Consider the following 15,060-nt stretch of genomic DNA (forward strand, 5'->3'; position numbering starts at 1 on the left):
CCATGGGCAGAAAGAAAGACCTAGCGCAGCGAAAACTGAATGAATAAGTAAACAGCATCTCTCAAAAATGCCACTGAAGTCACCCTGAGTTTGGAATTAAGAAGCCAAAATTCATGAATAAAACAAAGGATAGGAAGGAAAACCCGCAGCGCTTGTCTTTGCTAGCAGAGTTGGAGAGTTTTCAAGATCACCCAAGGTACAGGTGAGGTCACTCGGGCCCTGGGGAGGAGGGGAGCTCAAGGGGAGAACCCTCTGAGTGCAAGTCTCAGGGACTCCGAGCTAAGGTTACCTGATCTGTGACCAGGGTTTCCGGCCTGCCTGATACACGCCTTTGCAATGGAAATTGATCGTCTGCCCAGGGGTCACTGACTCCGTGAGACGCAGCTCAGTCACACAGCTCTGCATCTAGGCTCAACTAGTAATGAGAAGCTGAAGTTGAATGGTTCTATGAAGACCTACAAAACCTTTTAGAACTAACACCCAAAAAAGATGTCCTTTTCATTATAGGGGACTGGAATGCAAAAGTAGGAAGTCAAGAAACACCTGGAGTAACAGGCAAATTTGGCCTTGGAATACGGAATGAAGCGGGGCAAAGACTAATAGAGTTTTGCCAAGAAAATGCACTGGTCATAGCAAACACCCTCTTCCAACAACACAAGAGAAGACTCTGCACATGGACATCACCAGATGGTCAACACTGAAATCAGATTGATTATATTCTATGCAGCAAAAGATGGAGAAGCTCTATACAGTCAACAAAAACAGGACCAGGAGCTGACTGTGGCTCAGATCATGAACTCCTTATTGCCAAATTCAGACTGAAATTGAAGAAAACAGGGAAAACCGATAGACCATTCAGGTATGACCTAAATCAAATCCCTTATGATTATACAGTGGAAGTGAGAAATAGATTTAAGGGCCTAGATCTGATAGATAGAGTGCCTGATGAACTATGGAATGAGATTCGTGACATTGTACAGGAGACAGGGATCAAGACCATCCCCATGGAAAAGAAATGCAAAAAAGCAAAATGGCTGTCTGAGGAGGCCTTACAAATAGCTGTGAAAAGAAGAGAGGCGAAAAGCAAAGGAGAAAAGGAAAGATATAAGCATCTGAATGCAGAGTTCCAGAGAACAGCAAGAAGAGATAAGAAAGCCTTCTTCAGCGATCAGTGCAAAGAAATAGAGGAAAACAATACAATGGGAAAGACTAGAGATCTCTTCAAGAAAATTAGAGATACCAAGGGAACACTTCATGCAAAGATGGGCTCAATAAAGGACAGAAATGGTATGGACCTAACAGAAGCAGAAGATATTAAGAAGAGGTGGCAAGAATACACAGAAGAACTGTACAAAAAAGATCTTCACGACCAAGATAATCACGATGGTGTGATCACTCACCTAGAGCCAGACATCCTGGAATGTGAAGTCAAGTGGGCCTTAGAAAGCATCACTACGAACAGAGCTAGTGGAGGTGATGGAATTCCAGTGGAGCTGTTTCAAATCCTGAAAGATGATGCTGTGAAAGTGCTGCACTCCATATGCCAGCACATTTGGAAAACTCGGCAGTGGCCACAGGACTGGAAAAGGTCAGTTTTCATTCCAATCCCAGAGAAAGGCAATGCCAAAGAATGCTCAAACTACCGCACAATTGCACTCATCTCACACACTAGTAAAGTAATGCTCAAAATTCTCCAAGCCAGGCTTCAGCAATATGTGAACCGTGAACTTCCTGATGTTCAAGCTGGTTTTAGAAAAGGCAGAGGAACCAGAGATCAAATTGCCAACTCCGCTGGATCACGGAAAAAGCAAGAGAGTTCCAGAAAAACATCTATTTCTGCTTTATTGACTATGCCGAAGACTTTTGACTGTGTGGATCACAATAAACTGTGGAAAATTCTGAAAGAGATGGGAATACCAGACCACCTAACCTGCCTCTTGAGAAATCTGTATGCAGGTCAGGAAGCAACAGTTCGAACTGGACATGGAACAACAGACTGGTTCCAAATAGGAAAAGGAGTACATCAAGGCTGTACATTGTCACCCTACTTATTTAACTTCTATGCAGAGTACATCATGAGAAATGCTGGGCTGGAAGAAACACAAGCTGGAATCAAGATTGCCGGGAGAAATATCAATAACCTCAGATATGCAGATGACACCACCCTCATGGCAGAAAGTGAAGAGGAACTAAAAAGCCTCTTGATGAAAGTGAAAGAGGAGAGTGAAAAAGTTGGCTTAAAGCTCAGCATTCAGAAAATGAAGATCATGGCATCCGGTCCCATCACTCCATGGCAAATAGATGGAGAAACAGTGGAAACAGTGTCAGACTTTATTTTGGGGGGCTCCAAAATCACTGCAGATGGTGATTGCAGCCATGAAATTAAATGACGCTTACTTCTTGGAAGGAAAGTTACGACCAACCTAGATAGCGTATTGAAAAGCAGAGACATTACTTTGCCAACTAAGGTCCGCCTAGTCAAGGCTATGGTTTTTCCAGTAGTCATGTATGGATGTGAGAGTTGGACTGTGAAGAAGGCTGAGCGCCGAAGAATTGATGCTTTTGAACTGTGGTGTTGGAGAAGACTCTTGAGAGTCCCTTGGACTGCAAGAAGATCCAACCAGTCCATTCTGAAGGAGATCAGCCCTGGGATTTCTTTGGAAGGAATGATGCTGAAGCTGAAACTCCAGTACTTTGGCCACCTCATGCGAAGAGTTGACTCATTGGAAAAGACTCTGATGCTGGGAGGGATTGGGGGCAGGAGGAGAAGGGGACGACCCAGGATGAGATGGCTGGATGGCATCACGGACTCGATGGATGTGAGTCTGAGTGAACTCCGGGGGTTGGTGATGGACAGGGAGGCCTGGTGTGCTGCAATTCATGGGGTCGCGAAGAGTCGGACACGACTGAGCAACTGAACTAAACTGAGTAAGCTTTTCATTGTCATTTGATTTTCTAAGTAGATTTGCTCAGAACTTCAATATGCAATTAGCTACTTGTGGAGCCTGGAATGTGGCCGGCCTGCTCTGGGCATTGTGGATACAAAGGCAGGTGCAATAGTTATTCTCTCCTTCTCTGCTCCTAGGGGGACTGAGATAAATAAACAGGTGAGTAAAGTTTTATACATTAAATGTTATTGTGAAATACGCATATGAATTTGTTCTATTGCTCAGTCTGTGTGATTCTTTGTTACACCAGGACCTGCCAGGTTCTTCTTGGAAATCCTTGGGATTTCCTAGGCAACAATGCTGGAGTGGGTTGTCATTTCCTCCTCTTCTGTTGCCATTTCTTCCTCGGGGATCCTCCCTGGATAGAATCCATGTCTTCGGCTTGGTAGGAAGGTTCTTTATCACTGAGCCACCTGGGAAATCCATGAATATGAATACATGATAATAAATATGAATTAACATTAACAATAGTAAGTCTTGGGTTCCTGGCACATGACTCCTAAAACCTTTGGAATCTCCAAAGTGATGTGTATGCTGATGAGATGACCATGGTTGGCCCTAGACAGTTTCAGGGTGGGGACTTGCCTAGCAGGAAAGTCAGGGCACCTTAGAGGATTGGAACTTTAAGCCCCAACCTGAGATTTCTAAGGATGGGAGGGAGGTGGGAGGCTGGGTAAACTGCTAATGGTCCATGATCTAACCAATCATGTCTACTTAAGGAAGCTTCCACTAAAAAACCCTAAAGAAGTGGGTTCAGAGATCTTCCCAGTTAGCAAACACATTGAGGAACGAGGAAGGTGATGTATCCACGGAGGGCATGGATGCTCTGCACACCCTATCCCATCCCTGCCCAACGCAGCTCTTCTAGTGGCTGTTCTTGGATTTGAATTCCTTATAACAAACCAGTAGTGGGGGCTTCTCTGCTGGCTCAGCAGTAAGGAATCTGCCTGCGGACACGACTGAGCGACTTCACTTCACTTTCACTTTTCACTTTCATGCATTGGAGAAGGAAATGGCAACCCACTCCAGTGTTCTTGCCTGGAGAATCCCAAGGATGGGGGAGCCTGATGGGCTGCCGTCTATGGGGTCGCACAGAGTTGGACACGACTGAAGTGACTTCGCAGCAGCAGCAGCCGATGCAGGAGACCTGGTTCAATCCCCTGGAGAAGGAAATGGCAACCCACTCCAGTGTTCTTGCCTGGAGAATCCCACGGACAGAGGGTCCTGATGGGCTGCAGACCACGAGGTCGCAAAGATTTGGACACGACAGAGTGACTAAACAACAGCAAATAGTGGGTGAAGCAGCTTCCTGGCTTCCTGGAGCCATTCCAGGGAGTTATTGAGGGGTGGGTCCTAGAAACCCCTCATTCGTAGCCAGTTGGTCGAAGTAAAAGTGGCAACCTGTGACGTGTGACTGGGATCAGAGTTGGGGGAGGTGTTGGGAGGCTGAGCCCTTAACCTGTGGATTCTGACATGTAGGCTGGGTGGTTAGTGTCAGAACTGAACTGACTTGTTGGACACCCAGCGGTGTCTGAAGAACTGGGGGATTTGTTTGTGTTGGCAAAAGCACCACACAGCTGTGACTCAGGAAGCAGCGGAGCTCTGAAAATGCAGAGAAATGGCCCTTCATGCAGACCAGGAGAAGGGCTCCGAGAGAAGCGGATTACATGGAGACCTAGGGTTGACCAGGCAAAGCTGGGAGGGCAGGGCTGTAATGAAGTTATTCCAGGCAGATGGAAAATCAAGAGGCGAGCTTCTCATTGCAGACATAAATTGTAAATGGACACTCTAGCTTCTATACCTCATTCTCTCATAAGTTGGGTTACAATGAGTCTGTCTTCTGGGGTCCAGACATATCCCCATGCAGTAACAAAGGTGATTCTCAGCCTAGTGATCAGAGGATGAGATCAGGAACACCGAGTTCCCGTCGAGACAGAGCTACTAATCTTGAGGGCCAAATGGATCTTCCCAGAAAACACTCCCTGCCTCATTCCACATGATTGTTCAGACTGCAGTGAAAGTTCTTAAATATTTGTGGTTGGACAGTTTACTCACAGTGGGTAATCTGAAGACAGGCCCAGGATTGTTTCGAGACAGGGTTTTCTTTTCGAAGCTGACATGGATCCTCTCCGTGGTGCAGGAGTGGCCTGGCAAGGGTGACTGGGGGCAGGAGGCACACATCTACACACCGCATCTGCTGGCTCACACTCACATCTACGCGTGCTCACTTCCACCCAGTGTTGGCTCTCTGCTGTCCACGCTGGAGGCCCTGCACGAGAGCCAGGTCTTGTCCCTTCAAGCCTTTTCAGACACAGCTGGCAACTTGCCTCTGTAGGGACCTTTCTGGGGCCTTGGTTAATCTGACACTGAAACCCACCGCCTGTCTGTCACTGCAAAATCCCTAGCTCTGGGACTGGACACACACACCTACCTTGATCACATCTGCAGTTGACTTGCATTCGTTCTGTGCTTTTGGCTTGCTTGGGGTGGGGCCAGAGGGCTCCAGTGACTGGTTCGTCTATTATTAATAATAGTAAGGAACACGTACTGAGTGTCTCCCGGTTCGAGGTCCCGTCCTGAGGGCTTTATGTGCATCAGTTCATGCAGTCCTCATACCAGTCCCTCAAGGTGGCCGCTGTTACCCCAAGGTTCACACATAGGGAGGCAGTGGAGTCACTCCCCCCTCTCCCCAGCTTTTTCTGCCTTTCTTCCTAGAAAGGCGGTGTTTCCTCAGAGCATTTCCTGCGGGGTTTGGCCCCCAGGGGACTTCAGGGTCTGCCGCTTGCCCCAAATATGTAGGAGAGCCCCAGGAATGTCCGCCTCACTCAGACACGGACCCCTTGTGAAGTGAACAATGGGCAGCCACCGACACAGCATCCAAGAAACGCAGCACCGCACACCCACACCGAGGGCAGCGCGAAGTCACCACGCCCCTGGAGGGCCGCACAGACAGAGTCCTGCGGGCTTTTCCAACTCAAACTTGCCTTAAACATTTACTTAGAAAAGTGTGCTGAGAAGGCAGGAAAGTAACTGCTAGATTTTTAAAATTATAGCTTGCTTTTTAGAGCCCTGTCAAAAATTTTTTAAAAATTTATTGAAATTCAGTTGATTTACTTAAAGATTTATTGAAATAGAGTTGGGTTATTTAAAAATTTATTGAAACATATTTTTAAATTTATTGAAACACAGTTGATTTACTGTGTAAATCAACCATATTTCAATACACTAACTTAAAAAATCTACCAGCTGCTTATGGCAGTGAACTCCAGTATTCTTGCCTGGAGAATTCCATGGACAGAGGAGCCTGGAGAATTCCATGGACAGAGGAGCCTGGAGGGGTCGCAAAGAGTCGGACAACACTGAGCGACTAGCGCTCACCACGTAGTGTTAACTTCTGCGGTACAGCAAAGTGGCTCAGCTATACACATATCCTCTTTTTCATGTTCTTTTCCAGTAGGGTGCAGGATGCTGAATATAGTTCCTTGTGCTCACAGTAGGCCCTTGTTTACCCACGCTATGTATGCTAGTCTGCATCGGCTAACTTCGAACTCCCAGTCCTTCCCTCCCCCTCCTCCCTGAAGAGACCTGTTGAATTTTGAAGGCACTGAAGCTAGTACCTAGTTTTAAAAACAACCAGGAAGCTTCCCTGGTGGTCCACTTTGGTTTAAGAATCCACCTAGCAATGCAAGAGACACGGGTTGGATCCCTGGTCTGGGAAGACCCCACACGTCACGGAGCAACTAAATGTGTGCGCCGCGAGCCCTGAGCCCGTGCTCTGGAGCCCGGGAACTGCAGCTGCTGAACACACGTGCCGCAGCGACTGAAGCCCTTCGCAACAAAAGCCACACAACCAGAAGCCTGCCCACCGCAAGAAAGAGCAGCCCTCCCTCGCCGCAGCTGGAGAAAGCCAGAGCACAACGCAGCCCCACCTCGACACAGCTGGAGAAAGCCAGAGCGCAGCGACAATGACGCGCACTGCACAAAGGGAACTAAACAAGTCAACCTTTAGAAAGAACACAAACCACCAGAACGAGTCAGGAGCTCGGAGTGGAGACCAGGATGGCCACGGCCGCACTCGGCAACCCTTTCTGGCCACGAGACACACACCCTGGGCTACCCTCCCCCGCCTTCAGCATTTATGGACAATGTATCCTCAAAGATGGACTCAGACGCTCTTTCGGTTCTTTTATTGACAATTTGAGTACGACCTTAGACAACTGTTGCTGAGTATTTCCTTATACAACTTAGAAAAAAATAAAGACTCTTCTGCGAAGACTTTATTTCTTTTCTTTTGCTAGATTCAGATTTTTGTGACACCGTTCAGTGCTCAGACATGTTCATTTATAGTGGTTTGTGATTCAGCCTCATTCACAGTGGCTGTTTATCCTTTAACTTGTTTTAAGAATCTATTTACGCTATTTTGAAAAAGAAAAAAAAGAAGGCTACTATCAGGAAAAGAGCAGAGACCTAGGGCTTCTACTGCCAGAACAAGTGGGAGCAAACCTTGCTCAGCTTGGCACCCCCAACAAACCATGCAAATCAGGGAGGAGGCAATAACATCAGCATCATTAAACCTCAGACCCATGGAGGGTATGAAATGCTGGGAGCTCCCCACGACAGAGGGAGCCACCTGACTGTCCTGTGGGGTTGGAGTAAGGAGCCGCTGGGACCACTGGTAACGCGCAGGAGGGCCCCCAGTGGGTTCTAGGCTGAGCCCTGATGCCAGCCAACCGCAAGGGTGGCTCAAGCCCGGTGCCCTGCCTTTTTCTCACTCGAGACACCAGCTCTGCATCATCTCTGTACTACCCATAGGGACCCTGACAGGAGCCAGCAGCCTTGGGGCCATGATGGGGAGGCTGGATCAACAGAGTGAAGCTACGTGACTCCTTTCCCACTGACGGGGCTGTCTCCCGCCAATCACGTTCCAGGTTCAGGACCTCCGCGGGAGGGAGCGGGGTGGGACAGTCCCTGGATGGACGCTTAGGGACAGGGGGCACAGGACATCTGTGGGAGCTTGCTGAGGTTCCCCCCCACCGCTCCCTCCAGCAAGGATTTCTGGTGCTATGTCTACAAAGATGAGGCTGGCTACCGGTCTCCAAATCCATCCGAAAGAAGCCCTGTGCTCACAGGAGAGTCATCACACCCTCAGGGACCGTCACCACCTTCCCGAGAAGGCGGACCATGAGAACAAAAGGCAGCGGTGAGACTGTTCCACCCGCACACTGTGCCATGGAGAGGGAGGCTGGTGGCATTCAGCGAAAATGCGTCTCTCTTTGATGTACTGCGAATGACGCATAAAACAAAGATGAAAACTTGATCAGCAACCCAATTCAAGCTGTGCTAATGTGAGGGAAAACTCTCCTGTGAGTTTACAATCGTAGAGAAAAGAACTCTGAGTAACCCACTGGGTGGGCAGAGCCCCCGTGCGGGTTGCCCTGAACCTGGTTAATTACACTTATGTTGTATTTTGATTCCACATCACAATTCGTCCGCAGTGACCCCCTTATCCTTTCTAGGCACTTTTGTTGTTGCAGTTTCCCTGTGAGTCTTATTGCTTTGACAACTGCAATTTGAATCAGGTCTGAAAGATCCAGAAGAAAATATACGCTGACATAAAACAGTGTAATTAACGTTGTCCAGGCAGATAGAAAGAGCATGACCCTTCTGATCTGCCTGGTTTCATTCTGACGGGCTGGGAAGGTTCCTTCTTTGGAGATTCTGCTTTAATAAACTGCGTGTTTGTTGACACTGAGAATCATCACTGAACTGATTTCTAACAGTGTCTCCTTCAGAGGCCCCTTGTCACATGTACAGTGAAGCCAGACGTACGAGCTTATTTTTCACGCTCAAAATGAGTGCTTAAAGTCAAATTCTAGATTTTGTAATGTTTTCAGAAAAACAACGTCTAAAGTTGCAGAGTTAAATGGAGTGAATGTTCAAATACATACATTTTGAGCATTCAATGTTCAGATTAACTTTCATAATTTCTCACTTAGTTGACAAGCTGATTCATGCAGAGTTGATGTTTCATTAATGCAAGATATAAATATAGAATTCTTGGGGATAAACACATAGTTTTGACTACTGCCTGTGGCTCTTTGGGAACACATGCTTCCTGAAGATTTAAATAAGTCCGTTGCTATTTAAGCCGGGCATGAAGTTCTCAGAATCCACTGCAGTCTTACAGAGAACCACGGGTAATAGCCCCTTGAAATCTTTCCCCACCCCACCAAAGGCTTCTTCCCAGTATTTGCTGAAGGTAAAAGGCAGGTAATTGAGAAGTCCGTCTTTATGTACTTATTCAGTCTGACTCGAATTCAATCAAGAATGACAGCGCACACGGGGAACCGCACCGTCCTCTGTGCTCTGACTGTGAGTGTATTTTCGGGGCTTGAGAATACTTCCGGCGGGACTCATCACTGGCTTCGCCGTTTCTCAGGGGCCCGGAGACGGGGATCCTGGGAGCTTCTCCGATAACTTTGCTTTGGTGGTTTTGGAAAGAACTGGAAACGTGCGTGTTTGTGTGTGTGTGTGTGCGTGTGCATGTGTGTGCGTGTGTGTGTGCGCGCGTGCGTGTGCGTGTGTGTGCACGTGCGCTGTGTGTGTGTGTGCGTGCGTGTGTGCGTGTGTGTGTAGAGAGAGGAAAAAGCAGAAGATAGGAGGGCGCCGTGTACTTCCCAGCAGGATGGCGGCTGAGTGCGCCTGCGCGGCCGCTGTTCCAGCTACACGTCGAACCAGTGGTCCCCCATGCAGGCGCGGTTCCACTCGCAGCCGCAGTTCCAGCACCACTGGAGCTGGCACTGGGGCTGCGGGCACTTCATATGCATGCATCCTCCTGCGGGCAGAGAGGGGACACGGGTGAGCGCCTGGGCGACACTCCCACACCCGCCCGCGTGCCCACAGATGACTTTCCCGTGGAATCACCGCAAGCAACGGAAGGGCAGAGTCTGAACATCTGACCTTCATGAAGAACGGAGTGAATAACCCATATGGGAAAAGAATCTGGAGCAGACGGGTTCACTTAGTCCCTGAAACTAACCCAACATTGTAAATCAATTATACGACAATACATTTTTTTAACGAGGACTTCCCTGGTTGTCCAGTGGCTGAGATTCCATGCTTCCCAATGGAGGGAGCCTGGGTTCCATCCTTGGACAGGGAACCAGATCCCACGTTCCACGACTAAAATTCCCATGTGTTGCAACTGAGACCCAGCACAGCCAATATAAAGATGAATGTTTTTTAAGAAAAGAAATGATTGAGATCGAAGCATGCCACTTTCATCAAGGACAAACTTTATTTGTAAATCTGAGTTTACTGACTTCTCTTGAGATGGGTTTTAAAGACAAATGCTTTGTGTTTCACAGCCAGGGGTCAATTCCTTAATTAAATATATAGTAAATTTAATATTTTAAGTATACAATAATGTATTTTGCAATTTAATATATAATAATGTTAATATATACCATGAGTAATTTTTAATCACTTCTTCAGTGTTACTTGGCTTGAAAAAATTCATAATACAGGAGTTGGGACAGTTGTTTTAAAAGCATTTAATATTGAATACGGTCCTTCGTGCTATTCAAAATTTTATTTAAGATGAGGATTGTTGTTGTTCAGTCGCTAAGTTGTGTCTGACTCTCTGTGACCCCATAGACTGCAGCATGCCAGGCCTCCCTGTCTTTCACTATCTCCCAGAGTTTGCTCAATGTCATGCCCATTGAGTCAGTGATGCCATCTAACCATCTCACTCTTTATCACCCCCTCTCCTGCTGCCCTCAATCTTTCCCAGCATCAGGGTCTTTTCCAATAAGTTGGCTCTTCCCATCAGGTGGCCAACGTATTGGAGCTTCAGCTTCAGCATCAGTCCTTCCAATGGGTTGATTTCCCTTAGGATTGACTGGTTTGATCTCCTTGCAGTCCAAGGGACTTTCAAGAGTCTTTTCTAACACCACAGTTTGAAAGCATCAATTCTTTGGCACTCAGCCTTCTTTATAGTCCAGTTCTCACATCCATACATAACTACTGGAAAAATCATAGCTTTGACTATGTGAACTTCTATCAGGAAAGTGATGTCTCTGCTTTTTAATATGCTGTTTAGGTTGGTCATAGCTTTTCTTCCAAGGAGCAAGCGTCTTTTAATTTCATGGCTGCAATCACCATCTACAGTGATTTTGGAGCCCAAGAAAACAAAATCTGCCACTGTTTTCACTTTTTCCCCATCTATTTGCCATGAAGTGATGGGACCAGATGCCATGATCTTAGCTTTTTGAATGCTGAATTTTAAGCCAGCTTTTTTTACTCTCCTTTTTTACCCTCATCAAGAGGCTCTTTAGTTCCTCTTCATTTTCTGCCATTAGGGTGGTATCACCTGCATATCTGAGGTTGTTGATATTTCTCCTGGCAATCTTGATTCCAGCTTGTGCTTCCTGCAGCCCGGCATTTCGCATGATGTACTTTGCATTGCAGGCGCGTTCGTTACCACCCGAGGTACCAGGGAAACCCCCAAGATGAAAGCACCTTGTGAGACTAAGGGGATTGCCTGTTGCAGAATTTTCTCAAGGTTGAGTACTTTTAAGTGTATAGGCAGGGCTTCCCTGCTGACTCAGGGGTAAAGAATCGCCTGCAGGGTTCATGGTTTCCTCCTGTTTGCAGGAGACGTGGTCCAGGAAGACCCCGCATGCCACGGGGCAACTGAGCCGGTGTGACACGACCGCTGACCGAGCCTGTGCTCTGTGGCCCACGAGCCGTGAAGCCCATGCGTCCTAGAGCCGGGGCGCTGCGCCGGGAGAAGCCGCTGTGGTGAGAAGCCCCGCAGCTAGAGAGGAGCCTCCGCTCTCGGCAACTGGAGAAAAGAGCGGGGGCAGCAAGGAAGACCCGGCACAGCCACAAATAAATAAACAGTGTGAAGCCAGAGCTTTAGCTGAGATCTGTGTGATTTCAACGTTCCTTCATTCAGGAAGCAGGGCCTTTCCAGTACGAAATGAAAAGTCCCTTATTTGGGGACTTATTTTGGGATTTCCCCACCTCCCCAATTTGCTAACTGCATTCTCTATTTGCTTCTGGGTATCAGACAGCAAGTCTGCTGTGATGTGAAAGGAAAGTTATTTGTATAAAATTGTATGTAGAGAACTGTTTGTGAGCGAATCTCCCAGACAATCCAGGCAGACGTGGTTTCTTTGCTTGAATCTCACTTAGCATCGAATGTGCTCCATTATTTAATTTTACCAATTATCTTGTTAAGCCATTTTTTTTCCTTGCCAAATTTTCCAAATAATTGCTTCAGGGCTGTCTCATTTTTATATTAAAAGCTTGGCATGAGAACTGGCACTAATATAAAATATTTATGAATATGTAACTAAAGGCATTTGTTTTAGGCTAACTGAAGGGTATTTAAAATCCCATACTTTCCTACTTGTTTTTGGTTGGCTTTAAAGGGCATTTAAGCATTTACATATGTGGAAAATAAGGGAAAAACTCATTGTGATACTTTTAATATTTTCCAATTAGGATTACACAATTACAGGGTTGAGTATTTTCAACACATACTTACTGACTGTGCACTTAGGATTTCAATAATATAGTAGTGTAATACTGTATAATCACTTAAATTTTTCTGGAATATCATAAAGAATGCTTAAGCAATGCATGCAAATTAGCTGAATATTAAAGGGAGGCTGAATGAAAGCTTGAGAATTTTTCCTATTCCACTAAAATCTTAATGGATCTTGAGCACTAGCATTAACAAGTGAGATTTTATTATAGAAACTGGACTCACAGTGGCTTAGCAGAATAAGGAAAAAGGAAATAACAGGAGAGAAGACAATCATTTTGTTAACTCTCTTTTCTTCCTGGTATGTGATACAGAAGGAATATTTTAGACCCCATAAAATGGAGAAATGTCAGGGACTCCAACTCTAAAAATCTTGCCAGCTTAAAAGTAAATGTTGCTCAGTCATGTCCAACTCTTTGCGACCCCATGGACTGTAGCCTACCAGGTTCCTCTGTCCATGGGATTTTCTAGGCAAGAATACTGGAGTGGGTTGCCATTTCCTTCTCCAGGAGATCTTCCCAACCCAGGGATTGAACCCAGGTCTCCCACATTGTAGGCAAATGCTTTACTGTCTGAGCCACTGGGGAAGTTCCTGATGTCACAATGATTTGTGGATATTTGGATGGAGAAAATCTGGCTTTCTTCTTAGAGAACGTTGTCTCCTGACCAATGCTCAAACCATGGAAAGCCCAAACTATACAGAGCCAACAGCATGGCCTGGGCTGGCCACTCTGCCATCAGATTTAATGAGAGAGCTGAAGTTCTGGAACAAGCTGAAGGCAGATTTAATGGGCAACAGACACTTATTGATCAGGGAATGGAACCAGGATCTCACTGGTTTGAGATGGACCTGGTAGAAGTGAAGAAAGAACTTCCGGAGGTTGAAGGGTGTTATAGGAGCAAGTGCAAAGGTTTAGCCTGTGTTTGAAATGGTGAGAATGCTCATGATCATGACAGCTTTGCTGAAGGAAGAACTACTCTTCAGGAATTCAGTTAAATATGAAACATTTAGGTAGAAAACTATCATGAAACTAGCTTTTAAAAAAATATTAGTTTTATATAACTTTCAGTGTTAGAAACGTGATCATTTATCCCCCTGATTAGGGTGAGTACTTAGAATATTACAGATTCTCTCTCCCTTTCCACTGATATATAAAATGTTTTCTCTTTTTTCTTTAATTTTTAAAACGTGAATGAAAGATTCTTTACATTCTATGGAGCTTTACAATTTTCCAAAGGAAACTAGCTTTTCTAATAGAGGCTAGGTTTGTTTAGGCTGTAGTGATAGCCGTTAGAACAGTTTAGACTATCACGAACTAGCTGAAAGGTTCAGCTTTTCAGTTCATAGGGTAAAAGACTATAGGTGTGACCTCTAAGCCAGTGGGAGAATCAGGTTTCCTTGAAATTAAATCCAGTTCGGCTTAATCTCAGTCTGTCAGATTTTCGGCCCCTGCCTGACTCTTTCTAAACATGAGTCATTCATCTCCAGTTGATTCAAACAGAATTTTGAGAAGACAGAACCTCTCCCTTCATCCTTCAGGATCACACTATGCAAAATTGCAAAGAAGCATTCTTTGCTCAAGGATACGTTCTGTGCCCTTTTTTTTTTTTAAAATATACTTAGCTCTGCTTTGTTCTTTGAAAGCTTTCCTGTCCCTGCGGCGCTAAAGAACGCGCGTCTGTGCCCCAGGTTTTCGCTCGTGCCTTGATTCCGAGAATGCTCTGTAACACGTGGCCCCGGACCTCGTGCCTGCGATCAGGATTCCAAACGACAGATCTGTGTGTATGGCGAGGATCCTGGGTACGCTGAGCTGGAGACGGTAATGTGAACACACATTCTGTGGACGTTAAAAGCGGTCGTAGAACATTAAAAAAAAAAAAGCCTAGAGGTGAAACATCAGTGCTTTCCGTGTATATGGTACGTCACAATATTTCGTAGAAAGAACCAGATTAGGAAACATTGCTACAGTCAGGAAGCACTTGACGCCTTCGATTCCATCTTCTGGGGGTGCAGGTGTGGTCTGACTCAAGGCAGATCTGAGCCCGTGGGTTTCCGGCCTCAGGCCCTCGAGTGGCGCCCTGCCTGAGAGAATCGAGTCCAAGCCCCTTGGGTCATGCAAGGCCCTGCACCGCACCCACCTGCTTCAGCCGAGGCTCCTCGTCCTCATAGAGGAACGAGCTGGGCTTCTTGCACGTGGTATGTGAATGTTTACTTGCTGCCCTTATACCTGCCGGCTGCCTGGAGGCTTGCCTGCCTCGTGACACCAATTCTCATTCTGGGCTCAGGCATCATGTCCACCAGGGTCTCTTAACCCCAGGGTCTTTCTCCAGCTCATTTTCTCTACCGTATTTTAGAAAAGCATCTATGTATGTGTGTTTCTCTGTACCTAGCTCCTTTTACATTCACCAGGGTACTTATTTATCAGGTGCCCTTCTGGGCTCCAGGGGATAGACAGCCAGGGTTCCTGACCTTTGAGAATAGCAGAGCGGGTTTCTTACTGTTGCATCTGCGTCCTTTAAGGACCCACGAGACAGGATACCGGCCCGTGCTTCTCAGCG

At 46.4% G+C, this 15,060-nt stretch overlaps 1 protein-coding gene across 2 annotated transcripts in view; it reads right to left on the reverse strand.

Moving 5' to 3' along the window:
- Positions 1–7,134: 7,134 nt before the first annotated feature.
- The window catches only part of PRKN (parkin RBR E3 ubiquitin protein ligase), a 1,201,361-nt gene continuing 1,193,435 nt past the window's right edge, over positions 7,135–15,060 (reverse strand). For both annotated transcript variants that reach the window (XM_052645487.1, XM_052645486.1), the window contains exon 12: positions 7,135–9,783. In XM_052645487.1, coding sequence (XP_052501447.1) covers positions 9,671–9,783 — 113 coding nt within the window. In that variant the 3' untranslated portion in view covers positions 7,135–9,670. The remainder of the gene's footprint in view (positions 9,784–15,060) is intronic.

The sequence above is a fragment of the Budorcas taxicolor genome, chromosome 9 (genome assembly GCF_023091745.1).
Source record: "Budorcas taxicolor isolate Tak-1 chromosome 9, Takin1.1, whole genome shotgun sequence".
In the NCBI taxonomy this organism is placed as follows: Eukaryota; Metazoa; Chordata; class Mammalia; order Artiodactyla; family Bovidae; genus Budorcas; species Budorcas taxicolor.